Source organism: Falco punctatus (genome assembly GCF_963210335.1).
Source record: "Falco punctatus genome assembly, chromosome: 13".
Classification (NCBI taxonomy): Eukaryota; Metazoa; Chordata; class Aves; order Falconiformes; family Falconidae; genus Falco; species Falco punctatus.
The window spans coordinates 22,092,128-22,119,910 of NC_137593.1; the positions used below are offsets into that span (position 1 = coordinate 22,092,128).

At 44.0% G+C, this 27,783-nt stretch overlaps 1 protein-coding gene across 3 annotated transcripts in view; it reads left to right on the forward strand.

Annotated features, from left to right (window-relative positions):
• Positions 1 to 1,099: 1,099 nt before the first annotated feature.
• SPSB4 (splA/ryanodine receptor domain and SOCS box containing 4) overlaps positions 1,100 to 27,783 on the forward strand; it is a 344,833-nt gene continuing 318,149 nt past the window's right edge. For 2 of the 3 annotated variants that reach the window (XM_080410339.1, XM_080410338.1), the window contains exons 1-2: positions 1,100 to 2,040; positions 26,478 to 27,333. In XM_080410339.1, coding sequence (XP_080266465.1) covers positions 26,640 to 27,333 — 694 coding nt within the window. In that variant the 5' untranslated portion in view covers positions 1,100 to 2,040; positions 26,478 to 26,639. Of the gene's footprint in view, positions 2,041 to 11,125; positions 24,549 to 26,477; positions 27,334 to 27,783 lie in introns of those variants that run through there. The other variant, XM_080410337.1, reaches the window with a different exon arrangement.

Genomic DNA, 27,783 nt, shown 5'->3' on the forward strand with positions numbered 1-27,783 from the left:
AAGACAGCCTGAGTGAATGGGAAGCAGTAGGAATCCTTTTCTAGGCTTAAAGGACTGTGGAACATATAGAAAACTCCCCCTCATCCTTAGTTTTCTATATACTGTACTTTCACCAGTTATCCCCAAAGCTGGGGGCTATATGCACGGCCTGGAGAGGAACTTGAATTTAGTGCTCTTTTCTAAAATATTTCTGTAGGGTTCTGGAATGTCTGACCCCAGGAGTCATCTCTAGGTCCCCACAGAAGGGGTGCTGCCATTATCTGACACTTTTCCTGCCCACATGGCATGTGTGAAACACACCACCAGTTTTACTGCAGCTTGTGCTGAGGATTTCTTGACTGAAGACTCTCAAAGAATTTGCAGAATTTCCTCTGGTTTGTTTTTTTTTTTTTTTTTTTTTATGGTCTAAGCGTGGGTATTTCTGTTGTCTGGCTCAGTTCTTTGCTAAAAGCCTGTCTGCAGATTTTAGTAAAAGATTTAGTAAAAGCAAAATAATGTAGAAATAAACATCACCATGAAAGAGCATGTGAGTGTGTGTGTAGATCTTGCCTCCTCTATCCCAGGAAGTCTAAATCAGAGGTAGAACAGAAGAAATTGAGGAAAAATACTTACTGGTGTAAGTTCTTTGCCTTTGTATGTTTTTCTGGACTTTTTCTGCAAGAGGCAGTTATTTTATGCCACCTTTATGTGCTGTGAAGTCTCCACGAGGGGTGAATCATGTTTTGGGGTGCATCCATGCCGTGCGAGGGGAAGCGGCACCTGATGTCTCCCAAGCACTGCGTGAGAGGGAAAGCGCGGCATCTCTGTAAACCCATGCTGCTGTTCTTGCTGGCGGGGATTTAGAGCCAGAGATTATTAGGATTAAAAAACACAGACTTTCGGGTTGGTATTTACTGATGCTAACAAGGGAAGCGCTCACCTCTTGGTTTGTAACCTGGGCTGGTTTGACAGGACTTGCCTTGCCCGTGGCCTCCTAGGAGGCTGGAAGCTCACCTAGGAGCGTGGGTTTGGGTTTGGCGTCCGAAAGCGTGATCGGAGCTTCCCCTGCGTGTCCGCGGCCCGCAGCCATCTGGCGGTGCCCCCCGCCCGCCCCCGCCGCCTGCCCCTCGCCCCGGTGCGGCCCTGCCTGGGCTCCGCTGCCCCGAACCCCGGGGCCGGCTGGGGGTGCGACCCTGCCGCGCTCCGCTGCTCCATCGCACGGCGGGAGCAGCCCGGCTGGCAGCGCGCCCGGCCTGGTCCCGCCGCTTCCCCTTCAGCCAGGCAGGCGGGAGGCGACCGGTCGGGGGGGCCTTCTCCGGGGGAGCCGCCAGCCCCCCCGGCCGCCACACCGGGCCGTGCCGCCGGAGGAAAGTTCTCAGGTGCCCGAGGGCGTGTTCCACGCGTGGGGGAGCAGGTCGGGGTCCCGGGGCGGCCCGGCCCGTGTGCCGCTCTGCGCCCGGGGGGGGGGGCCGGGCCGGGCCGGGGCGGGGGGAAGGGGCGTCGCCATCTGTTGTTAATTCCCGGTCATTGGATTAGTAACCCGCGGTGATGAGATCAGCGGGATCGGCTTTCGCGAGGGGGTACGGCGCTGGCCGCGCTCCCCCGCTGCGCCGGCTCTCGCATGAGGCGGCGGCGGGCGGCCCAGGGGGAGGCAGCGCGCACAAAGCCCGGTAGCCGCCACAGGCCGCCTCAGCGCCGGCACCGGGCGCCGGGCGGGGCTCCCGCGCGGCCCGGCCCAGCGGAGCGGAGCGGGACTGCGCCGCCCCGAGCCCCGGAGCCGCCCGAACCCCCACCCCCCGGGCGCGGCGCCCGCCTCGGTGCCGGGCCGCGGCGCCTCCCGGCTCCCCCCCGCCTCCCCGGGGCCGCGGCCCGCCCTGGCGCGGCGGCAGTCGCTGGGAGGCGGCGGCGGGGATCGGCCTGCGGCGGGGCAGCGCAGGGGGCACCGGGCGAGCCGCGGCGGCCGGGCTGCCCGGGGTGTGCGCTCGCCGTTCGCCTCGCTCCCCCTGGCTTCCCCTTCTGCTCGCGTAACGGATCGGTAGAGGCGCTTCGAGGGGGCTTATGGTAAGTTTGCGGTGGGTGGGCGCTTCTGTTCGTGGGAATCCTGGTCTGTTGCACGATGTGGAGAGGCGAGTTCGGGTTTGTTGCCGTTTGTTTTAAATAGTGCCGGTTTCCAAGCTGGCGTTGAAAGAAATGCACTTTCTGAACCGTTTTCTGTTCTATAGCGAGATGTGTTACAGTCGAAAATTAGTTTTCTGAGCTACGGAAGAGCGTTATTTCTAGATGTTAAATAGCTAGGGGCTTGCGTTTTTTACGAACCGAGTTTATTTGACTTTGCGCTGGTGAAAGCAAAGCCTCGCACCCGACGATTGCCACAAGCTAGTCAGTATTTCGCAGCGGGTGCTCGGTGCTCTTCCGGGCACTAAAAGCCGAGACCCCCGGCCCACTGTTCAGACGGGATCTGCGATACTAAACTCTCTTCCCAGCGAGGGTGGGAGGCAGGCAGAACCTTTGTCAAGTCCCGCCGGAATTTACATGCGAGCCTTGAGCTGCAACAAAGAAAGGTATTGACCGAATTAAGCCCTCACGTTACTTCCGAAGCCCCGCAGCCGGGCTCGCTGCCGCCGGGCCACGCTGTGCCGGGCGGGGCGGGAGCGCTGCCCCGGCGTCCCGCGCCCGGCTGAGGGGAGCGGCCGGTGTGGCGGCCCCGCGCTGCTGTTCCTCTGTGCCGGGGGCTTGGCGGCCGGGCCGCTACGGGGGGGTAAAGCGTCCTGTGCGGGGAGGTGGCCCGCCGCATTGCCTCCCCGGTGGCGGGGCCGTGCGGGTGGTTTCGCGGAGCTCTGCTGCCCTCCCGGCGCCAGGCCCCCCCCGCCCCGGCTCCGCCTCGGGAGAGCTCGTCCGCCGGGGGGAGCCGGCCCCGCGGAGCTGCCTCCGGGCTTGTGGCTGAGGCGGCCCGGCCTGTGCAGCGTCTCCCAAAGGATGCTACATTTTTAATGTTGTTTCTGTAACGAAAGGAGCCTGTCAGGGACGCGAATATCAAATTGCCGGTAGATAATCTGGTGCTGCTGACAGCAGTGCCAGATACCGTGCGGCCTCGTAACAACAAGCGGAAGTTTTATGACTGGCCTTGGTATGGACGTCTGGTTTTCTCGGTAGCTATCTGCCTCGGTGTCTTGCTGCTGCCTCTGGATGTCCTTGGGTGACCGTCCTGTGCCTCAGTGTCCCTGCCAGGGCCGAAGGGAGGCCCAGTGTCACAAGGATGGTGAAACTTCGCCGCCCGGTGCCTTGCGGAGGCCCCCATGGTGGTGTTGCTCTGGGAGCACGAACGGGCGCTGCGAGGCTGGGCGCCCTGTGCTCCCACCAGCACCGTCCCACCGCCGTCCTCCCGGCCTTCTGCCTGCCCTTGGAAATGTCACCTCAGCCAGCTTTGAAACACCAGGCTTGCTGTTCGACAGGCTTTGGGAGTAATAAAGCACTACCACCTTTTTGCAAGGAGCTTTTCAGTCCTGTGAGATATCTGGGTTGTTTTCCTAGAAGCATAAAAACCCATAGTGAAGTACTAATTGAATATCTTGCTTCTTTAAAGAACCTGAACTTCCGATTTTTGGTTTGACCAAATTATAGTCATCTTTATGACTCACGTTTGTGCAGCATAGGTATTTCTGACTGATGGGCCATCTCTCCTGCGACTCTGCAAGCAGCAGCTCGTTAACTTGTCAGGCTTCATTGTTGCTGTGTAAACTTCAGTAATGGATTCTCCATGTACCAAGAAAGGTTGAGCAAGCTATTTTTGTCTCGTTTTCCTTCAGTCACTGTTTGCCCCTCTTCTGTGTATAGGTCACTGTCCTCTTTGTGGGGAAGCAGAGTGATTTTCACAGTGGCACTCCGTGCCGTGTTGCAGGACTCTGTGTGATGGTTACTTTGAGCTGGCTTTTTTACATCAAGACAGCTGGAGGCTTTTCCTTTGGGCAGCTGTTTTGCCTATACATTTCAGGCATAGTGACAGCAATCAAGGAGGAAAGCAGAGCATAGTTTTCCGAGATGTTAATTGTTAAAAATACTTGGCTAAAGTGATTAGCAACATCATGTTAGATACTCAGCTGTCCCATCCCTGTAATTCTTCTTGGCTAGGAAGGGGGAGGCATAAAGAGGGATGCCTTTACCAGATTCAGGTTCTGTAAGCCATGCTGCATTTTAGCTGTCTTCTCTTTTTAGCCTGCTTGGCTGTGCACTACTGCTGCACTGACATCCTTTACTGTGTTCTTTTTTTGCTGGGGCAACATCACCTCAGTGTAAATTTGAGGCTTTCAGAGTGCTTCCAGGCATAGTAAATCCCAGCCTGAATAATGGTAATGCAGAGCAGCCCTGATACTCGCTTCCATCTCCTCCCTCAGTTAGTGAGGACAAATGCACTCCTTAATAGAATATGGTTGTAAAGGAAACCTAGATGTATTTTCTTTTTAGCAGGTTTCCCAGGATAGAGGTTTGATGTAAATGTTGCTGGGCTACATAAATCCTGGCTGAAGGCCAAGGCAAGACTGGTGGAAGTGAGGAGTGGTGCCTGGTATCATGGGGGTGCCTACCTTGCTGACACTATCTAGGAAGTGAACCTGGGCTGGTGGCTTGAGCAGCGAAGGGCTCCATGCTGTCAGAACTCTGTTCAGATGGGTGCCACTAACTGAGCATTGTCTGGCTGAGCTACCTTAGTCCAGTAGGCAACTTGAGGCTAGTGAAGATATAGGCCATGTATGTTGTCCTGGGGACTTGGAAGCATTTGGTAAACCAGCATAGATCCATTTACTGTGATGAAGGCAATGCTTAAGGCTGCCCATTGAACAGTAAACCAATTTTTTGAAGTCAAAACTCAATGTAAGGTGGCTATGCGTAGCTATATATTTGCTAATAATTCTGGAAGTTAGTGTTGTCGGTCTTAACTGTTTGAAAATAAACATGTGCTGTGGATTGAAACTTGCAAGACCAGATAGCTGCCTCACCCACACGTATTTTTCATGGGATCGTGTACATGCTAGTGAATCTGCGTCACTCCCTGCAGCACACACATCCTTCAGGGGCGGCTTTAAGCTGTCTTTATAACGTGCAATTTAGGCAGCTGAAGACTCTGTTAGCTGATGTACGGTTGTGCTGCAGGATAAGATGTTAATGCATCATGCACTTCTTGGGAGAGTAGTTTATGTCTTCAGACTTCTTTAACTGTATTCAGCTTATCCTCAGGTCATTTGTGGGGGTGGGTTGTTAGGGGCATTTTGCTTATTTGCTTTTTGCTTTGAAAAGGTACGTGTGGATCACTAACTTGGCCGGTAGACCATGTCCTGCAAATAAAATATAGGTTGCCACTCCGAAAGAGCTGAATCCAGAGTTTACTGATAATGAACAATCAACTGTTGTTCTTTGAGAAAGCTGTTTTATTACGCTATCCAAGCTACTGTTGCTTGAAGACAGCTGTGTACTTGACCTGTGCTCTGGCCAGTATTTGTAATGGTGTATGCTATCTGAATGTAGCTGTAAGGTGATGTCTGGTATGATGTCAGGAAATGCCTTTGTTTTGCCTCAGCTGCTTGTACTGCTTCACAGCCCACAGTCCTTCAGATTGTATGGTGATAAAATTGGCTTTGGGGTTTTTGGTGTTGGTGGTTTTTTTTGTATTTGGAAAGCTGACAGTATAATCTGTAGCATTCACGACCCATCAGGGAAAAATCCTTGCCCGGAAGAGTTTTATTTCTAAAGCAAATCTTAAAGAGAACAGTGTGCCTCAGTAGCCTTGGTGGCAGCGTAGAAAAATGCATCAAAGAGGAGAGCAAGAAAATGTGGCTTATGTTTTTGGGAGCAGCGCTGTATAAGAGAGCTGTGCTCACAGGGTGCCATGACTTCGAGCTAGGAACTGCAGTTGCAATTTAACTGGCAATATTTGATTGAAACCTGATGGCTCTATTTTGGCTGCCTCTGCTCTGTTAAAGACTGGGCCTGCCCATCAGGGGTGCTGGGCAGAGCTTGCAACTTCCCTTCCTTTGGCTCTTTTTCCACCAAAAATGGAGTAGTGACAGGTACTAGCCTATTTAAATTTATGTGTGTGTATATTTATATTTTTCTGTGTGTGGGGGGGTTTTTTTAATGGATGTTGCCTTTGCCTCAGAGGCCAGTGCAGTGCAGTTCTTAATTTGTGTAGCAGTTGAAATGCAGAAATTTGACATAATTTGCTGCACTTTGGCCATAGGGAAGGAGCACATGAGGGAGAGTTTTTATCTGTTTTTTCCCTTGGTAAGAGCAAGGCACCTGGGCTAAACATGGGTGCTCAGCTGTCACCTGAGTCTGTTCATACCGAAGTAATTTGAACTTAGAGCAATGCTGAGCAGTATTTTGTATAATTTTTTGCTTCTCTCTGCTTATTTTTGGGTTGAACATCAGGGAGTAATCCTGCTCATGCCTGGTGTCAGATGACAAGTTTTATTGTGTTGTACTGCAGAGTGTGGGTGACTTAGCAACTTTATCTTTGAGGATTTGTCGGAGAGTGAAGTGACAAGTAAGCTTTGGTGTGCAGCATGAAGCGCAGCAATGTATGAAATCCATCTTTGAGCTGATTGCAGACTAATTCTTTCAGGGCCATACAGCAGACTCCTTAGTTGAGTTTGCTTTCTTGATTTAAATATGTGCATTTTCAAAAGCTTGTTCTAATACTGCCTTTCTTATTTTACCGTATCACCAAAGTCTAGTGTGCACTTGTCTTCTGTTAAGACGGGGTTGTCCCTTTCTATTCTAACAGTTTCTAAAGAACATGTAGCAAAGGGATTTTGAGAGAGAGAGACGTTGCCTGTGTTTATGCTGTCTTGTCAGAGGAATGAGGATTTCCTTCCTGCAGAACCAGGTCCATGCTCTGGGACCTAACCAGGGTCTGAACTGCAGTAGCTCTGTCTCTGAAACCTCCCAGTGGTGGGGGCACCTGCCGAGCTTCTGCAGAAGCGGGTGGGCTGGGCAGCCTGGAACTCCTCTATCTTGCAGCTGCAGTAAGGATTGCTGACTTGCACTTTGCTGTTGTATTTCTTTAGTAGTTTTTCATCTTGGTACCTGAATATAGCAAAGCTCCGTGTGAGGGGGAGAAAGTGAGGCTGGTACGGAGAGATCATTCAAGCTCCTTTTACACCTAGCAGCAGCAGCTACCTCATGTGACTTTCAGTTGTTCTGTGGTTAGACCACGATGTTCACTTGTCTGAGCAAGGCTGTTTCCACTTTTTTTTTTTTTTAATTCAGTAGCTTTTGTTAAAAATGGTGTTTCTTGAGCATTTAAAAATCAACGTGGTTAAATTGCTCTTGCAAGGGGGCATTAATCATGCAAGAGTACTTGCATAGCTTTAGGCTTGGAAAAAGGTGGAATTCTTCAGAACTGCTGCAAGGTTTATGTACTCAATTGTCATTTAATTTTAACTGGTTCTCATACACCTCTCATCAGTGAATGCAAACCCAAATTGCCTCCAGTGGAAGGATACAATTTTTTGTCTTCATTAGACATTGGAGGCTGTAATTCTAAAAGAAAACCTTGTTGCACAAAGTATTTATGTCAGTGATACATTTCATACTGAGAATGTGTTGTCTACAGAGATCCCAAAGTCATAATTGTAGGCATAGTCATGATCTATGTATTTGGTTTTCTTGTTTTTCTTTAAGAATATTCTGAAAAGTAGTTTTACGAGGGAAGGACAAAAATGGCTTGGAAGAAAGTTGACTGTTGTTGCCTTTGAACACTGAACCAATTCTCCAATATCTTGAGCTTATTTCCTAGTTCAAGAAACAATTTTATGTTGAAGCCACACAAAATTAAACAATAAATGCACACGAGGACTGTATTAGTTCACAAGTGAAAATGTGCTGTGACAGTCAAACCTAACTATAGCCAAGGAAATAGTTGGACTAAGTGTAAGGTAAAGGAATTTTGAATTCGGACCTTTAACTCTCTTGTAAGTTACTAGCTAAATTATAAAAGGTTTCTTGTTTTGAGAATTGCTTTAAGGGTAGCTTGGACATACAGAATAGTCTGGGGGCCAGTACTGATACTGTTGAAACTTTTTGTTTTCCAAGTTAAACATCTTGGACTCCATTTCCAGAATAAGCTCTGCGATGTTCCTCACCAGAGGCTGTCATGTTCTTTTGGCAGTAGAATCATTGTAGTGTTTTGAAGTGAAAGGTTGCTTTAAAATAAAGTTCAAGTATTGATTTGTTGATACTAGTATTCCTTGCTCGGTGATGTCATTACATACATTTTGTAGTGTATCCTGTGTTTAACTTCATCAACGTGAATTGTTGTCTCAAGTTGAAAATGATCCCAAAATTTACTGTAGCTAATCTGGGGATTTAAGAGTTAAGATTGAAACCTGGTCTTTATGGCATTGTTTGTGTTGTATTATTTACTTTTTTAGCTGAGACAGTTGAGGTTAAAAAAAGCCTATTAAAATTGACTTTTAACTACTCCATTTGTTTGGTTATCTTAAAAGTTTATGCTTATTTAACTGGTAAAAAGATGTAGACATTTTTTTCAGATTTCTGTAACATATTTGCATGGAGAATTGAGTATCTATTCCCTGTGGTTTATCACTAGTCTGCTTGGACTTGAGGATGTTGGTGTGATACTAGAACATGCTGAACTCTTTCCAGGCCTTGGGAATATTTTGGGACTTCAGCTAGTTCGCTTGGGCAGGGCCATTATTTTATCCTTTGCATAGGAAAGACGCAGCAGCAGCACACCCTTCGGGCATGCATTAAACCTGAGACGGTTTATTAATAAATTTAATTCTGACCTTTGATAGTTTCATCTCGTGCTTTAGCAGCATCCCTGTCTGTGGGGTACAGCAGCTAGGTGGTTATTTTGGGGGTGTGACCCTGCAAGGAGGTTTAGGTACATTATGTCATCTTGCTTTCATAAGTTGATGCAGCATAAGCAACACAAAATACTGTTTTCCCTGTTGTTGAAAACTGTTGTCAGGCATGTCAGAGATGACAGAAGTTGTTTGAACTAAAGATGATGATACATCAAAGTGTATAAGAGATGGCAAACATTGCCATCCTGATGTTATTTTGACTGTGTTGCTGCATATTAGTATTACACCTGGTTTGTGCCAGCAATTGACTGTGTCCCTGCATTTCGGTATTGTCAGTCTCTGATGCTGTTAACATCTGGTTAATGCTTACTGTAATATTCTCACTTCTAACTCAGTGTACTGATTGTTCACTAAATATTTATATAGTCCTTTGGTTTTGATGTTGCAAGATAAAAAGGGTGTGTTTTCTATCATCTTTTGTATTCAAAGGCAAGTAATGCATTGAGGCTGCTGATTATTTAAAACGATTAAAACATAACATAAAGAAGTTCCTTTGTACTTTGGTCAGTGCTGACGTAACCGTTTCCAGTAGTCTAGAGAATCTTACCCCTAGTTCACTCATGGCTTGTTTAGACTGAGATGCAGTGATCACCTACCAAAGATGTGGGAATGTGCTCAGGAAGGATTTGTTACAACATGTATCGTATCTTATCCTTTGAGGTTTAAATATAACAAGATATATTAAACAAGCATGAGCATGAGACCTGGAATATGTACTGGTGGTTCTTAAGTTTCTTAATGTTCATATTAATGATATTTGAAGCAAAATGCGTGGGTGGAGGGAAGGAGGAGAGGCTCACCTGTGCGATAATTCTCCTGGTAGCCATGTACTGAAGGTAGCCATGTACTGAAGCGTGGGTGTAGCAGGAGGAGGGGAGGAACATTCAACAGCACAAATTCTTGGAGGCACATCTGGAGAAAAGGTGATTAGTTTGTCAAAGGGAGTAAGCTTCAGTATTCATCAGGATTTAAAAAAGAAATGAGGAGTGAAAATAGACTTCATAGGCAGAGTACATGAATGAAAGTGTCAGAGTTGCTGCAGGATAGTTCTGTGATGCTCAAACTCCTGTGAGGAGTCAGCACTGATGTGCTAACTTACCTTGCCTCAGCTCAGTAAGCTGCCGTGGGCTGGATGGGAGAAAGTCCATGAGGCTGCTGCCTTGAATTCCTGTCTAGGGATACAGTGGTCTTTCAGTTTACAATTATTTTTTTTTCTTCCCTCAGTGAGCCACCTACAGCATTGATAATTGGCTTGCATTTCCTACTCTTAGACCCTGTAACAAGAATCAACAGCTTATTTTTACTCAAATACACCTCTTTCTAGCAATGTTGAATGATAGTGCAAGAGAAGAAAAAAATCAATACGTGCCAGGCGGCCATCACAGTTGAACTGCTGGAAGAAGATACCAAAGGGAAATTCAAGCTGAAATGTATCAGCACACCAGGGACTCAAGGGTGACTGGTGAGCTTAGCTCTTACTGCTGTATTCCATCCACATCCTGCTAATAGAGGACGTTGGAGCAGGATGTCTTAATGAATACAGAAGCCAACCCTCTCCTTTTACTCCCTTTATTTTTAGATTTTGTTTTCCCTGTGGTAAAAAAGTTTGGAACTTGGGGGAGCTATTTCCAAGGCTGGGCAGAAATCTCACTTAGTAGTGAGAATGCTGCCTGCTACACAATTATTTGGGAGATAAGAGGGGTCTTATTCTCTTTCCCTGTAGCTAGAGGTTGCTGTGATTGATTGATTGTTGGTGTAACCTTATTCCAGTGTGTGGAGGCCTGACATCCTGTTTGCTTCTGCAAATGGATGAAGATGCTGAATTAATACAGAAGTGTTTTTCTTTTCATTTTGGCTGTTGGAAAGACTGGGAAAACCACTGCTGAAATCGGGCGTCTAAATTTGGATGCCTGAATTAGCAATCAGGAAGCATAGTAGTGAGTGTAGTAAGCTGCTCAGTTCCTCCGGAGGACTGCTGGCAGTATAGACAACTTGAGCACTTAACTCATGCAGGCATCTCTGCACCCATTGTGAAAAATGTGTGTGGGATGCTTCCTCTGGATATCCTTACAGCAAGACATAGCTGACATTTTAATACAGCTTTCATCACAGAGTTCCCACTGAAGTGGTCTTCACAAGGGACTTTTTGCTTGTACATTTTTTTAAATCTGAATATTTGCATATAGTGGGTTTTGCTTCCACAGCTGTTCTGTATTTGGTTTCCTAAGTGGTAAGAAATGTGGTATGCTGAAATCAAAGCTGTATAAATATAATTGTAAGGGAAAATTCAAGCGGTTACTGTGTTACAGCAAAGTTGTGTGGGTTGATGGTCTTGGTAGTATTCAGTTCTTGTATTTAGGTCTCTTCTGGTGCAAGAAGAATTTTTTATTACATGTAACAATTAGCTTTTGAAATAAAGGGGATTGTCTTTCATTTTAATCATTCTGCCTCTAATAGCAGGGAAGAAAAGTCATTGTTTTGTAAGAGTCCCAACTCTCTCCTCAATGTTTTCTAGAATGACGTTTTAATTGAATTTTATATTTATGGGGCTTTTTCATGGGTTTATACCTGTTCCTCTACTGTATATTAATTGGTTTTATTTTTAAAGAGTGTAAGCTTCTGTCCTGCTCATCTTACCAAGCACAAATTCAGTAAACAATTTTTTTGTGAAGAGAATTATTACTTCCATTGGTCATTTTTAATGTGTAATTCTAATAATCAGCTACACTTCTCTTGTTAACATGAAGCATTATATACTTACCTCATATCCAGTATGTGAATAGCTTGTAAATAAATAACAAAAGTAGATTTAAATTTCATGCCTGTACTTAGCAAAACTAATGGATGGTAATCAGCGTAATGGCTGGTGATAGATTGTACTGTGCCAGCAGGGGAACTTGGGCCCAGAAAAAGAAACAGATCCGGAGTGACTGGAGACTGGTTGGTGAACATATTCTTCTCCAGGTGCTTTCTTAATTCCTTCAATTAACTTGATTAAGCAGCTTAGTTTAAATAAGCAGAATTGGTGAATTGGAAGTTCTCCCATGAAGTATTTTCCCATTGCCTTAGGAATTAATTCCTTTAATATCTTGCTTGTGTAAAGCAGGCAGCCTTGGTTGCTCCTCTGTCTTGCACAGACATGAGATGGTGTCTGCTTAGTATGGGAGGCACATGCAGGAGTGTTTGTTTTTCTTTTTCCCCTTTCTGCGGTTGGATCTAGGCAGAAGTCATAAATCACGGTGATTTCTGCACAGTGCAATTGAATGGAGACTGACTGTCTTATTTTTTAATAGTATTGAAAGTTCCCTGCTACTTAGATCACTATGAATCCTTTGTCAACAGAGAAGAGTGTACCCTCTTCCCTTTGCCTGTTCCTCTGCTTTTGAGCTGTGTTTTGTAGTGCAAGGTTAGCTCAGAATGCCCTCCTCTGATAGCTGAGCTGGTGTATCTATGGTAGAGCACGGCTAAAGCAGCGCCTGAGAAGTTTATACATGGGAGTTTTTGTTCAAGAGCGCTGTCTGCTGTGTTCCAGTTACAGCACTTTAAGGTGTATTTTTTCTCATTGCTCTTGGGTGTTTGTGTTGGTTGCCGCTGTTGCATGGTTCAACAAGTATTTTTCCTCCTACACACCCACCAGTTAAGTGGCTGCTCTTGTATTCTTCTGACTGCCATTTTAAGGCACAGGTTCCCAAGCAAGGGAATTGCTCTTGGGGACCACTTTGGAATATAATTAAATTTCCTAAATTGTACTACCACCAGTGTCCCCACCAGGTATGCTGGTACATCTCCTTTCCTACCCAAATGCTTTATCTTCACAGCGTGTGTCATTAGATAAGGACTAGGGATAGGGACGTTAGGGAAGTTGGATGGTAGCACAGGGTTCCTGTTCATCTCTCTGCATTCCTTGAGGATGTCTTCTGCCTTTCCTGTAAGGATGGTGGTTATGTTTTAGTATCTTATACCTCTCAGAGCACAGAAAAGTGGCCTCAGATGGAACCAATTTCTCTATCCCGCAGACCCTGATGGTGCTGGGGAGCCCACCATTAGTAACTACTGCAGCACAAAAAGGCTTGACGTCTGGGTGCTGCGGTAGCCTGGAGCTCATCTCTCATGTTTTCAGCTGCTGGCCCAACAAATTTTTGATTTTCAAATTATAGGTCTTTCAATCTGGTTCTGGCTTGCCCTGCAAGTAAGAATATGCCCTCAGTTCCACTGGTACATGGCCACAGGTTATTTTGAACCATTTTCTGAATAAATACTTGTATTTCTGCAGTATATAAAGTTGCAATGTCTTGGATAGATTGTCCTTAAATCCATGCAGTAGCTTCAGAAATTGAGATGTGTTTATAACTGGCTTTTTTTTCTTTTGAGGATTTCAGAGAGGACCCTGACACTACTTCTACTTATTGTCCTCCCCTTCATTGTACCGTGTTAATCAAAAGTGATGACATGTTTTGATAGTTACTGGTGAGTCTAGATTGGGATTGAAACAGCTGTCTGCTACCTAATGAAAGATGGTGGTTGAGTGTGCTTCCATGATTTTTCTCTTTCCAGTAGTGTCAGGTGTGCTGCACTGGCTCTAAAAGCCTGTGTTGTGGGGTTGGAGGCAAATGTCTTAAAAGGCTACTAAAAAAAATGGGGAAAATTAGTGTTTTCAGTAGTCTTCATCTATGCATCAGTTTCCTCCCCTTTCTTTATGTTGATTATGAGTGGAACATTAAATAAATCAGTCTTTTGGTTCTGGAAGTGTATGAGATTAATTTCTTCCTTTTTTTTTTTTTCTCTTCTCTCCTCTAATTTTGGACAAGATTCACTTTTATGTCCATTGCAAAAATGGGCATTTACTGACCTTAATCTTATTTCAGTGATGAGCTCATCTGCATCATAGAATCTAAATTTAGTCAGGCAGATCCCACCTGTGGGGGCTGGCTAATATTTGCAGCTGACTTCTATAATTTGGAAACAAGTGGTCTCGGCATACGCACAAAGTGGAATTGAAGTGGGCCAGTGCTTGTGGAGAAAACAGGAGCAGCATCTACTGGTGATTAGTTGCAACGATGAGGCCTCTGGAGCAGGTTCAAGAAGGCTCACATGGAAAAGAGCTCTGAAGGTGGGGGAGAGTCAAAGCCTTAATTCTTAAGAAGAAGGGGAAACCCAACAGGGACCCGCAAATGAGGCCTTTCCTTCTGTTATGCAATGGGGTGAGTTTGGTGTAGAATCTTGTGGTGATGATTAATGAAAGCTGGTTAGCTTTTATAAACCAGTCTTGCCTGGTTGTAATTATTTTGGGGATGTTTCAGCTTTTTGTGAACAGTTGAGTCCTAATATGAGAGCAGGCTTAAGTCCATCTGGAAGGCTGTATGATTTCAGCAGGACATGTGTGGTTTCCCAGTATTGAAGAAGCTGATAATGGGATATACAGGGGAGGGAAGAGGAGAAGGGGTGAAAAGGAGAGGGAGACTGGAAAGACCGGGTTTGTAACAGAAAGCCCTTTGCCATAAATCTGTGATGAAGATGATACACAGGGCAATTGAAAATACCTGTTATTCATTCCTTCCCTCACTGTGGAGGAAGATCTCTGTCAGTGAGCGAGATTCTTGAGGTTGAAGTGTTAATAAACTTCAGGATTTTAATGCTCCATTTAACTTTTGTACTGCGTAAATTACTTTCTTCAAACTTATCTCTATTTTTGATCTCTTTTCTGTAAATTGTAACAGAGTTAATGATAAATATAAAAATGCACAACTCGGATTTCTAGTATCTTTAGATACTTTTTTTTTTTTTTTTGAACCTGTGGGCCAAAGGGCTTGCTTTCCTCAACCAAAACAGTTTGTAGTGTCCATGCAGTATCCAACACAGTTTTACATTCAAAAGAGTGGTCCAGTTTGTATGTGACTTCCAAGTCTTTTGTAATAGTAAACCATAGTTTGCTTGATAAATACAAATTTGCATTTATGCTCTTGTGAATACGTTGGTTAGATGTTAAATGGTTCTGGAAGGATCTTCATATTAATCACCTCAGTTCTACCCTGCCTGTGCTGTTCTTGACGATGTGGCAAAGCTCTGATAAAGTTGAAAAAAGAATAATTTTCACAGTATTTGTTTGGGAATGCAGGCTGTATTGAGTGTGTTAGGGGGTTTATAACTTAGTGGAAAATGATTAGTTTTCCTAGAGGTAGTCCCTTACTTTTAAAGACATTTCTAAATGTTACTTTTATTCTTTACTATGTGGGAAATCAAGGTGGTCTGTATATCCCAATGCTATCTAGGGTTTCACTTGTTTTTCTAGAATTAAAACCTAACTTTTTTATTAAAAAAAAACCCAAAAAAACAAACTGTTGATGGAGCTCAGCTTGTATTTACTGATGTGCTTTCTTTTTGTGTATAATGCTGCTGATCCAAATTTAGACTGAACATATAATTCTCCAGGGCAAAGCAGGGGCTTGCCTGAGTGTTGGAGAATTTGTCTGGCAAATTTAGAAGATGTCTTGAAGATTCCCCCCCCCCCCGCACCCCCCCCCCCCCCAATATCAAATATGGAGGTTTTGTGCAAAGATTAATCAGAGTATGCTCATTCTAATACAGCTTTTGTAAGACTTCCAGAATGTGATGCTAGTAATTTTATTTTGGTGACAGTACACCTGGAGATTAAGTACCAATCTCTTTTTATTCCTGTCAACACTTGCATCCTGGCACAGTTTTCTTCCAAATAACTTTCAGGTTTTTTTCCTTTCACCCAGTGCATTACAGAATGAAATATAATTAGTAATTAATTGTTACAAATAAACTGCTGCTTGAAAGGAAATCATCTTTGAAAGTCTGTTTAGCAGTGGGAACTAAAGTGTGAAGTTATTTTGAGAAATACCGGCCTTGCGTTTCAGTTTACAGATGATAGTCTGTGTTGAGACTCCTGGAGGCAGGCACAAAGCTGATTTATTTTTATCCATACCTCTATTAGGAAGTCTAGCGTATGTTCTTTAAAGTACTTCCCTGTGGTCAAAAATACGTGAAATTGTTGGCACTTGTAAAATGAAATTCTTCTAGGATGTACACTGTTAGGGCAGTAGTAAAGAGATGTAAATACTACTCAAAGCAGCAGCTTCCTTCAGCATGGCTTTTCCTAGTTGGAGGCCCTCTCTGATTTGAACACTGGAAACAGTCTGGGGTATTTTTTCTCTGTAGAGCAGTATTTGTTTGAAAAGGCAGCCTTTCTGCTTAATCTGGCTCTAGGACAATGAAAGATCCAGAAAGAAAATAACACTCCAGATAGCTATTGGTGACAGCCAACGTGGCTTCACTAAGGTCAAATTGTACCTGACAAGTTTGGTGGCCTTCTATGATGGGGTTACAACATTGGTTGTTAAGGTAAGAGCAACTGACGTCATCTACCTGGACTTGTGCAGAGCCTTTCACGCTGTCCTGTGTGACATCCTTGTCTCTGAACTGCAGAGACATGGATTTGAGGGATGGACCACTCAGTGGATAAGGAATTGGCTGGTTGGTCACTCTCAGACAGTTGCAGTCAGTGGCTTGATGACCAAGTGGAGACCAGTGAAGACTGGTGCTCCTCAGGGGTTGGTATCAGGACTGGCATGTATAACATCTTTGTCATCGGCACGGTCGTTGGGATTAAGCGCACCCTTAGCGAGTTTGATGAGGACATCAAGCTGTGTGGTGCAGTTGGCATGCTGGAGGGAAGGGATGCCTTCCAGAGGGAGCTTGACAGGCTTGAGAGGTGGACCTGGGCGAACCTGATGAAGTTCAACAAAGCCAAGTTCAAGGTCCTGCACACGGGTCGGGGCAATCCCAAGCACAGACACAGGCTGGGCAGAGAATGGACTGGGAGCAGCCCTGAGGACAAGGACTTGGGGGTGTTGGCTGATGAGAAGCTGAGCATGACCTGGCAATGGGCATTCACTGCCCAGAAAGCCAACTGTATCCTGGGCAAGGATCAGGTCGAGGGAGGGGATTCTCCCCCTCTACTCCGCTCTCGTGAGACCCCCCTGCAGTGCTGCCTTCAGCTCTGGGGCCCCCAACGTAACAAGGACATGGGCCTGTTGGAGCGAGTCCAGAGGAGGCCACGAAGATGGTCAGAGGCTGGAGCACCTCTCCTAGGAAGACAGGCTGAGAGAATTGGAGTTCTTCAGCCTGAAGAAGAGAAGGCTCTGAGGACATCTCATGGCAGCCTCCCAGTACCTAAAGGGGCCCGCAGGAAAGCTGGGGAGGGACTTCTGACAAGGGCATGGAGTGACAGGACGAGGGGGAATGGCTGGAAGCGGGCAGATTTAGATTAGATGCTAGGAAGTTTTTTCCTGTGAGGGTGGTGAGACACTGGCACAGGTCGCCCAGAGCAGCTGTGGGTGCCCCATCCCTGGCAGTGCCCAAGGCCAGGCTGGACGGGGCTTGGAGCAACCTGATCTGGTGGAAGGTGTCCCTGCCCATGGCAGGGGGGCTGGGAATGGATGATCTTGAAGGTCCCTGCCAACCCAACTGTTCTATGATTCACTACTGAGACCCAAAGTGTCTCGTATCTTCAGGAGAAGTCACAGACTCTTGATCTGAGGATATAACTGCCTGTAAATCTTTAACTCCTTAAAGCCCTGTGGCCTTTTGCAGCCTCTCTCCTGCATCACTATGTGCCCTACATATTAAATTAATAGTAAACACAAATGAAAATGCTACTGTGTAAAATGGGAGAGCTTTTATGTGCAAAAGGAAAATCAGTTACATTGCTTAGAGCTCAGGCAATTTGTTTCATGGTACTGCTTTCTCAATCATCCCCGCTTGTCTGGGCAGTTGTTATCTGCTGATAGATGGGTTTTAGTAGAGGCACGTGTTTAAGGCAGATGAAATTCATTGGTGTTGCTTAAATGTGTTGAGTTTTTGTTGATAAAACATTTATTTCCTTATTTAACAGGAAGTTGGTTTATTTTCTTGTTAGCACTCAAAATCTGTATATAACTTAATTTGTGTCGCCTCATCTGGGAAATACAAAATAATCTCCACAATTTGAATTTGTGATGATGCTTCCTTAACTTATGTAAAGTGTGTTTACTTTATTTCTGTTCTTTAAAAACAGACACTTTAGAAACTTCAGGACTAACAGAGCATTCCTTCCTGAATTTGTGTCTTGTGGCTGACTTGCTGTGAAATCTTTAGGACACTTTGCCTGCAGTTACAGCTCTGATAGTAGCTCATTCTCTTCTGGGTTCCTTGGTGAGATGTGAACTCATGGTCCAGCCTGGTCTTCCATGTGGTTACTTCCAAGATGTCTGTCCTCTCCCCAGCTGCCTCTCACTGCTGTTCTGTCAGATTTGTCTGATGATGGCTATTGACTGAAGTAGTTAAGGGGGAAGGTTTAGGAGGGACGCAGATGGTGTGATTGTGTAAGCCTATTTTCCTGTAAAACAAAAGAATATGCTTTGTTCAGGATCAAACTTGTTCTCATGTATTAATCTCCTACATGTTTGTGCAAGTACAATGGCTGGGTTTCCTCCAACCCTGCCCTCCCCCTCTCCCAATGCAATCCTGAGTGGAGGAAATGGGCCTGAGCCCCGCATGTGTTAGTGGCTTCCGTACAGCAGATCACCCACGGTTTGTCCAAGACAGCCTATTTGGGCATCTCTTCTGCATCAGTCTATTCAGCTCGCTGTAGGGGGAAGAATGTCTTCAACTCTTGTCTGTTGTGTTTGGCCAGAGGCACAGTATGGGTTTTTTTGTCACTGGAGTTTGGAAGCGCTGTTGGAAGTACTCAAGTCATCCAGGTCGGATCAGGAACTGCCTCTAATGGGCTGCTTCAGCTGGAGCATGCCCACTGGCCATGAAAGCATCTGACAGGTATTGTCTGTATACTGCCAATTCAAATGAGAATTAAACAAAGACTTAGAAGCAAAAGAAGAAGGCAAAAGCATCCTGGCCGTTCCAGACGCATTGCAAATTTTAAGTCATTAGTGAATGTCTTATTTATAGTGAGGCAAAGCACTGGAAACATCCAGTGCAAAATGTATAGACAGTTCCACTCTCACAGTGCCCATCTGTTGTAGAGTCTGGTAAGTCCACAACAGCCTTGTGATGCTTTAGGTGCCTGCAGAGCTGCTATTAGTGGATGTTCCTCCCTACCCCCATCCTCATCATGATACTGCCCCTAGAAAACCAGTTGTTACCTAGGGTCCATCATGATGTATAAGGACTCACCAGGCTTGGAAAACGTTGATGCACATAATATACTAAGACTGAAGCTTGAGCGAAGGGGGCAGATTTTCACTGGAACACGTTATTACAGTTTCTCCAGTTGCAGTAAAGTTCTGGTGAACGATGGTGTCAAGCTAAAGGAGCTCCTGATCTGACTGTCACTTTCTAACATCTTTGGACCTTCCTTCCTGCTTGTGGATCATCTCTGGCACATTCCCTGGGATTTGCTGCTGGCTAGACTGAGGAATGATGTTTTCCAGGAGTCTTATCTTTCATCTGTGGCATTGTAACTTATTTTAAAGGCCAGCCGGCTCTACTGTACATTACAGCAAAAGGAATCACATCAAAAGAATGGTTGTGAGAAGTATTTGGCCGCAGCTGAGGTCATTGTTTAACGAATGTTCTGGTTTTGAAATTGAATCTGTATGGGTATTGATCCTTTACAAAGCTGTAAAGGTAAAATGTAAAATTAATTGTCTAAAAAAAAAAAAGTGTTAGGCTGGTGAAAAGTAGTAATGACTGGAGAGAAATTACAATATTAAAACAATTATTCCTTGGGCTTTAAATCTCATGTGGTCTGACACTTATTGGTAGTACTTGATGAATCACAGCTGAGTAGAAATGTAAAATGGCAAATGATCCTGTAAAATCCAAAATGGAGTTGAAAACATAATTCTCAATTTAATGTTAAGCCTTTTTTCATGTGTTGATTTGCTCTTTTAATATAAACTTGGTACTTGAATGTTCAAAATGGCTATGTCAGCCATTCGGGAAAGACAGGAAGGTATTCACTGTAACAGAAGGGTGAAAGATGAATTGATTTTGTGCCAGAAGGGTGAGGAAGATGTAAGCAGAAGCTCCTGACTACTGAATTTAGATACCAAGTTCAGCTGTGCCCCTTAGGGCAACTTGAAGCAACTGTGGAAATTTACTCCAGGGTTTGGGCTGGTGCCTAAATAGATATTTCTTTCAGCTTTCTTTTCTTTTATTTTTTCCCCCTCTCTTTCCTTATGCCAGAGCAAGTGTTTACATGACTGCCTGATGCCCCAGATCAGAGGGCTTATCCACCTGAAAATAACCTGGCAAAATAAAATACTACACTTCCTTTAGTTTTCTGAGGCAGACCCATCTCGAGGCCATTTGAATGCAGGTGGCTGCAAGACAAAAGGGAAAAATGAATAGGAAGGGGTGGTAGAAGGGATGTAGCAGCTTGAACATCTGTAAGTTTATGGTAATTGTGGAATCACATGGGTATTCCTGTTAAATACCCTGAAAAGAAAGTGAATGTTTCCTTTCAGTAAGGAATGTTCCTGTTCTTAAAAAGTACTAGCGTAGTAAAAAAAGTAATTTTTTATTGTATTATGTTGTTATATTGTTTTTTTGAATTACACTGCTGTATTCTAACTGAAAAGTAAGTATGTAAAAAAAAAAAAACAAAAAAAAAAAAAAAACAAAAAAAAAACCAAAAACACAACAACAACAAAACAAAAAAAACACACCCAAAACCCTGTTTACAGAATTGAAGTGGTTTATTGTCATCTTTCACATTTCTACAGAATATAAATGTTTGCATCTAAACCCAACTTTCATTACCGGAGAGGCAAATTCCAGAAACACATGCAGAGAGGTGGAAGGCATCAAACAAGCCCAAACCCTCAAATCAGCTCAATTCCAAGTACAGTGGATGAAAGCATTTAAAAATACACATTTTGCTGTATTAATAGCTACGCAAGATTCTTTCTGAATTCTTCATCATATGACTAAGGTGCTTCTAACTAGTGGTACAGATGGTGTGGTATTTCAGATTATTCTAATTCCAAGCAGCTAAATGCACAGTCTATTTTAATAACAAGCTTATCTTGAATTGTGAAACAATTACATTTTTTTAACATTACAAAACAAGTTACTCTTTATGGAGGAATGTCCTTGGGATTTTCAGGAATTGAAGAAGTCATGACTTACATGTGGGATGAACAATGCAGCAGTTAAATGTCATTTGCTCAGTGTGCATGCAGCATAACATTTTATCTGTAGCACAGGACAGTTCAGGGTATCCAAGCATTTTTGACTTTTTGCATTGTTACTGTATATTCCCAATTTGACAAAGAAAGCCAACATTGTTCAAAATGGGCAGTAAATCAACAGTGTCAGATACCAGGATCTATAGTTGAATCCAAGCTGGCCAATCTTTTTTGGGTGCCAAAAATGTGCTTAATTTATTGTCACTCTCAAAACAGTGCTGTCGTTATGCAGCTGCTTGCACACTGGGAATGCAGTTGATAGACATTGGGCTTCATGCCTTTGTCTGGGTGGAGGTAAAAGGCCTTGTTCCTGAACTTCTAAACCCTTCTTCATCAACTTGCCCAGCTCAGCAGAGCTGCTGTTTTTCTTCTTTCTAATGCTTCTATAGAGATGATAGGACTAGGGTTAAATTTAAAGTACTCGGACACTTAGGGTACTGGTTCTGTTCAGATATCTGGGGAAAAAAACTGGTTTGGTGCCCGTGGAGAAGATGCTTTGATTCAGAGCTTCCCGTTGCAATTCTGTTAAGAGTTCAGGAGCCCTTGCTTGCTGGTGAAAAGCCCAGGTCAGCAGAGGCGGTGGCAGTGAAGTCTGGCTGCAGGAAGGAAGAAACCCAACAAGGGTCAATAGCAAAAGGTGGGAACTGCTGTGGGAAAGTTTGAAATGCTGGCAGGTAGAGGCATCCCCTTCCTTGCTTTTTCTGATAGACAATTTCACCAATCAGTGTTGTTGATTGGGACTCACCTGGCTGGTTCTTACTTTTTTTGGTAACTGTCAATTTAGGAGAATGAACCTAAGCCTTAGCATGTTCTTACTGCAGTTTTTGAGTTGCGTTTATGTGGTGTCATTTCTCATGGGTGATTTTCAAGCTTTCTGCATGTCTAGCTCATAATCCAGAGGGAAATACAACTATGAATTCTGAAAGCTGACTTGCAAAAAGCATGTTTCTTTTATCGGCAGTTATGTTCTACTGATGTCAACCTACCGAGTTGTTAAAAAATGCACCCTGTTTAATTACAGCAAAATGATGTCCCAGCAACCCTTTCTCTGGTAAGTTTAATTTGTGGTTTTATTGTGAAAAATTTCCTTACATATTTTGGCAGTCTGCGTGAGGACACTGCTGAGCGACGTTGACACACTTCTCGTGTTTGGAGCTGGCTTGCTCTTGTACAGTACATGTAGTCTAATCATCATACCCTGACAAAGCGTGACATGAATGTGGAACTGTGTGACAGAAATAATTTAGGTTACAAAAGCTTAACAGTCTTCTCAACCAGAGATTTCTAGTTGCTGAAGGAGTGTACTAATGTGGTGGTTGTTCTCTTCCTGTCAAAATACTACTTTGTTTTCTACACAGGGATAACTGATGAAATTTAGTGTTTCAGTTGTAGTCACTGAACAGGTATAAGGGAGAGGTCATATATTAAGCCAGATTGAAATATTTTCTTATTTGCCAATTCCTGTAGTGGTTTGAAATGACTGGAAGTGCAAAGCTTTGGGAAGACCTTTGAAGCAAAACTATACAGTGAAAATGCATGTTCTTTTAATTTCAGAATATTTGTGTGCCTAGTGAGAGGGTACAGGCAAGGAAATTTAAGTTTCTCCAAGTAGTATAAGATTACAAAAAGTCACGGCAGTTGAATGGTGGTGCTGTGCTTTGCAAGTTTTTATTAATTGAGGAGATGGTAAGAAGGTTTTACAACCAACTGTTTCAGCAAATAGGTTGAATACTACATAATCCGAAATGAGTAACCTGTTCTTTCAGGTTGACCCACAGCTTTTCCTGTGTGGTGTAGCCATCCAGTCCCGCAGACAGGGAGCTGGTTTGGGGTACCTTTGCCAGATCTGTCACTCTGCTTCCCTTTGTGAGCGTGTACTCAGCTTTCCCAGCAGCCCCCCACGCACAGTAGTTGCGCAGCTGGGAGAGGCTGCCTGGAGATCCTGGCAGCAATGGTGTGTGACCAAGGCTTCTGTGTTGGGGGTCTGATGGGATGTAGGGAGGGGGTGTTTGCCAGTGGAGATTGGCTGGGTCCTGATAAGCTGCATTCCTGCTCCAGCAGTTTCTGGTGAGGAGAAGGACAAGGTGATGCTTCTGCCATTCCTTGCTTCAGTGTGGGTCTCTGCCATCTGCTTGGTGTGAATGGACAGGAAGCAGACAAGGAAAGGGAATAGCTGATCTTGGCTTTGAGACAGGCTGCTCCTGCGAGAATCCAACGGGACTGTTATGAGCTGCCAGGAGGGTGTTCTGCATGAGTCGCTCACATTAATGTTGCATGGATTGCGAGCTGGAGGCATGTGTTTCAACCTCTCACTGCCTCCTCCTACAAAGTTTTCATGTCAACTGCTACTCAGAACCAGCAGTCAGAGCCGTCAGATCACAGCCAGCACAGGGTTACACCTTTTTTTGCTGTACTGGTACAAATGATTAAAAACGGTGCCTTTTTTTTTTTTTTTTTTTTTTTGTTATTTACTTGTTCAAGTCTGGTGATACTTGAATGAGATCAGTAAGGCTATAGTTGGCCTTCTAGTAGAAGCTGAAATAACTACCAGCTACACAGAACTAGGATGCAAGAGAGTATAATATGATGGGTGGGAGAAAGTATTTGATGAAAGGTAGCTTTTGAGCTGTTCTGCTGCTTAGCAACTGCCATGTCTTGAATGCATTGGTAACTGTAAGATTTTTACACTATTATTCCGTCCTATGTCCATACAAAGCTATTTGGCAAAGCATCACATTATATAATTAAATGACATGGTAATGTCCATGTATGAAGAAAGACCTAACTGTAAGATGCAGTTTCAAACCAAAGTACTTACTGAGCACATCCCAGAGCAAAGGCACAGCGGCGTGTGTATCAAGGTACTTATAATGATGCATTTTACTCCTCTGTATTACTGGTCTATCTATTATCAGCCTATTCGTTACAGTTTGGGGCACATTAGGAGGAATGTCTGTGGCTTGCCAAGTGAGTCACTTTAGTGTTTATAATCTCTTGGTGATTTGCCAGGCAAATGTCTGTGCCAAGTTTAGTTCCTCATGTGATGAGGAAGTGATACAGGAGGATGAACCGAGGACTTCCCCGGCCATCTCCCCTCAGCATTGACAGTAATGTGGCAGTTGTCTTGTGCTTTAAAGAGTAAATTTTAAAAGGCATGTAGAGCTAAATCTCATAGAGAAATCATCGAGGTTCCTTTGGAACATCTGACATTTTCCCTTTTCATATCTCCCTTTCAAGCTCAAATAAGCACCTTTTAAAAAGGAATGACCCAATCCCAAGCACGTGTTCTTCTAGGAGAGCTTGCTTACTGATGATGTTTACTCCCTGGTATTTCCCTGTGTGTATATTAACATCATTATTTCATTTCCCTCAGGGTGGTTTAGTGTGGAATAAAGTACTGAACTTGCTTCAGTGGGCCAAATTTGCCATAGTATCTTTGAAACAGCCCATGAGTGCCTCTGCAGTAGTGGAAATGGCAAGTGTCAACTTTAACGTAATTACTGATTAAACTTTCAGATCACTTTTACATGGTTTGGAAAGAAGGATGGGGGATTGTTCAGGCTAATCTTGTGGGAAGCTCCTGTGGATTGCTCTGAAGCCTTCTGTAGGCATGATATGAGGGGCTTGGGGGCTTATGTTTAATTTTGATTTTTGAAGATTAAAATTAGGTGTAAAGAGGTGGTTGTTTTATGCTCAGGTGTGAGCATATACCCATATGGGACCAGCCACCAGAAAATAATATTTTTATATAGTAACTGTCACATGGCTTTGCAAATCAACTTTTAACTTTCTTTTAACTTTCTTTTTTTTGGCAAAAAAGCTTTCATGTAACATAGGGGTTGTTTCATTTCTGTATTTAATACACGCAGAAAAAACTTTACATGGTGTTGGCCATTGTAAGTAATATAAGAGCTTCATTCACTTCTAAAACATAGTTGGATGGTAAATTTTACAGGTATTTTTTTCCTAGATTACTCTTTTTATTTCCTTCCCTTCTGAGTGTATGTTGCTTACTTCTTTCAGAAATGATCTTTGCAGTGGGACAGGATGTCTGGGGTAGAAGTTCTTTAAAAGGAAGAATGTAGACCTGTGACTTAACAAGTAAAGTCTTGCAAGATGTATGTTGCAAGACTTTGCAATGCCTATGTCTGCTGGTTTGTGCTTTATGAAAACCAGCTCTCACCTAGGCTCTTCAGGCTTTTGGGAGTTTGGTGACTTTTGCTGCTGCTTGAAACACTCCATTGCTCTGTCAGTAAATGAGCAGAGTCGGTCAGCTCAGCTAGATAGGAGCATTCCTGGACCTGGCACTTACTTTGCTAGAAGACAGAAGTATGTCTGCTGCTGCAGATACTTTACTTGGTCCCATGTCAATCATCCACTCATTTTTTTGGGACTTTGCCTTAATTTTTATTCCTTCAGTACTTTTAGACGTTCTTGGCTTCCCTTTATGTTTTACCTGAGCTCTAAAATGTGAAGGAATTCAATTTATCCAGGCTGTAAAAACTCTTTCATGGGTGTTTTTGACCATTTCCAGCTAAATTATCATGTTTGTCTATGGAAGCACAGAAATAATACATTTCAAAATCATGTTTTCATCTTGGTGTGTCTTACTGTGTTCCCATCCTCCTCATCAGCGTAATAGTGAAATATAGAAAACGTGGGTTAGCCTGCTGTCCAGTAGCATGAAGAACATACCCAGCTGTAGTAGCTGCCTATTACAGAAATCTGCCAAAAACCTGAAACTGCCTTTCTTCATTTGTCCTTCCATGGCTCCTCTTCCCACTTTTTTTTTTTTTTTAGCTTCTTTATAAAAAAAACCCCAAAAACCTAAAGCTTGATGAATTTATTTTTGTTTTTATGTAAGAACAGGATAGGTTAAAAGGAAACACTAAAATTTTGCAGCCATTTGCTGTCAGCCGCATTTATTTTAATAACAGCGGAGAAGCTGAAGCCCTCTGCCAGGACCCAGGGAAGAGAACAGCTAGGAATAAAAGGAGATTCCGACATAGTGCTTATTCCTGAGGCTATGAAACAAAAGCATAAGTGAAAGTGAAGCTATGGCTGAACGTAAACTTTATCACTGTTGCTGGGGATTAGCATATGCCTTCTTCAGGCCTGCTGTGAACTTGGCCAGACAAAATAGGTGGAAGGGCAGAAGGTGGGGGGGAATGTCTGCATCCTATTATGAATGGGAGGAAATGACTGTCTGCACTCTGGGCGCTGGTGGGCTCGGCGTCCTGTGGGCAGGCTCGTCAGCGCTGAGGGATACTGAACAAAAACTGGTGAATTGTCAGCTTTGGTGTTTAAAATAATTACTAAGGATGAGAAGAAGTTCTTTAAAAATATGCTGTGGGTTTTCTGTTGGCTTTCTTAAACTAACTGGAAACTTTCTGCTTTCTTTCAGGAGCATTTTTTCTCTGAAAACATTGCTGCTAAAAAGCTCCAAACAGGAGAAGTAAATCCAGTCAGCTTGTCAGGGCACTGGCTCAGTGTAAAAGTGCTTTCATGAGGTAACGTTGGGCCAAAGTCAACTTTTCTTTCTCCTTTGTCAGTCTGCAGCCAAGCAATGGGCCAGAAAATCTCAGGGAGCATAAAGTCTGTGGATGTGAGGGAGCCCCCTTATAGGCCTGTCAAACGAGAGCTGAGAGGCCCGGATTTTTGCAAGCCAGCACGACTGGACATGCTGTTGGATATGCCCCCTGCCAAGCTGGAGGTCCAGTATAAGCATGCTTGGAACAATGAAGATCGCTCCTTAAATATATTTGTAAAGGAAGATGATAAACTGACTTTTCATAGACACCCAGTTGCCCAAAGCACAGATTGCATCCGGGGCAAAGTCGGCTACACGAGAGGCCTGCATGTCTGGCAAATCCACTGGCCCACGAGGCAACGGGGAACTCATGCTGTGGTGGGGGTCTCCACAGCCGAAGCTCCGCTGCACTCGGTGGGATACACGTCGTTGGTTGGTAGCAATAGTGAATCGTGGGGCTGGGATCTGGGACGCAACAAACTCTACCACAATTGTAAAAACCAGCCTGGGGTCACGTATCCTGTCTTTTTGGAACCGGATGAGTCTTTTGTACTCCCAGACTCCCTGCTGGTGGTTTTGGATATGGATGAAGGGACGCTTAGCTTCATGGTAGATGGACAATATCTTGGAGTGGCCTTCAGGGGACTAAAAGGGAAAAAACTTTACCCCATAGTCAGTGCAGTTTGGGGGCACTGTGAAATTACAATGAGATACATCAATGGACTTGACCGTAAGTGTTAGCATGTTTCTTCACTACGCTGTCTTTCAACTTTTGTCATGTAGGATTTTTTTTTCTTTATCTTTTTGTTGTGATTGTGCTGGGGGGGAGTGGACTGTCCACTGTGTGTAGATTGCATCCCATAGTTACAGCCCATAAGTACTATCTATCAGATGTGTCTTATAATGATGACATAGATTGTATCAAAATATCTTCCCCTTGTGCCAAGCAGAGTGTCAAGAAATCTGTGTCTATAGACAGCGAGCAAGCTGAGAAAAAAGATCTTGAGAAACTTCTTGAGTATATTTAACAGAACAGTTTACTGGAGGATGTGTTTTAAATCTGTGGTTTTCAAATAGGATTTGTGGATCTTATAAAAATTTCCTGTAGCAGTGGGAACTCTTACATGGTGTGCATAAACATACCTGAATTCAGGCCAGTAGGCTTTCTTTCCATAGTTGC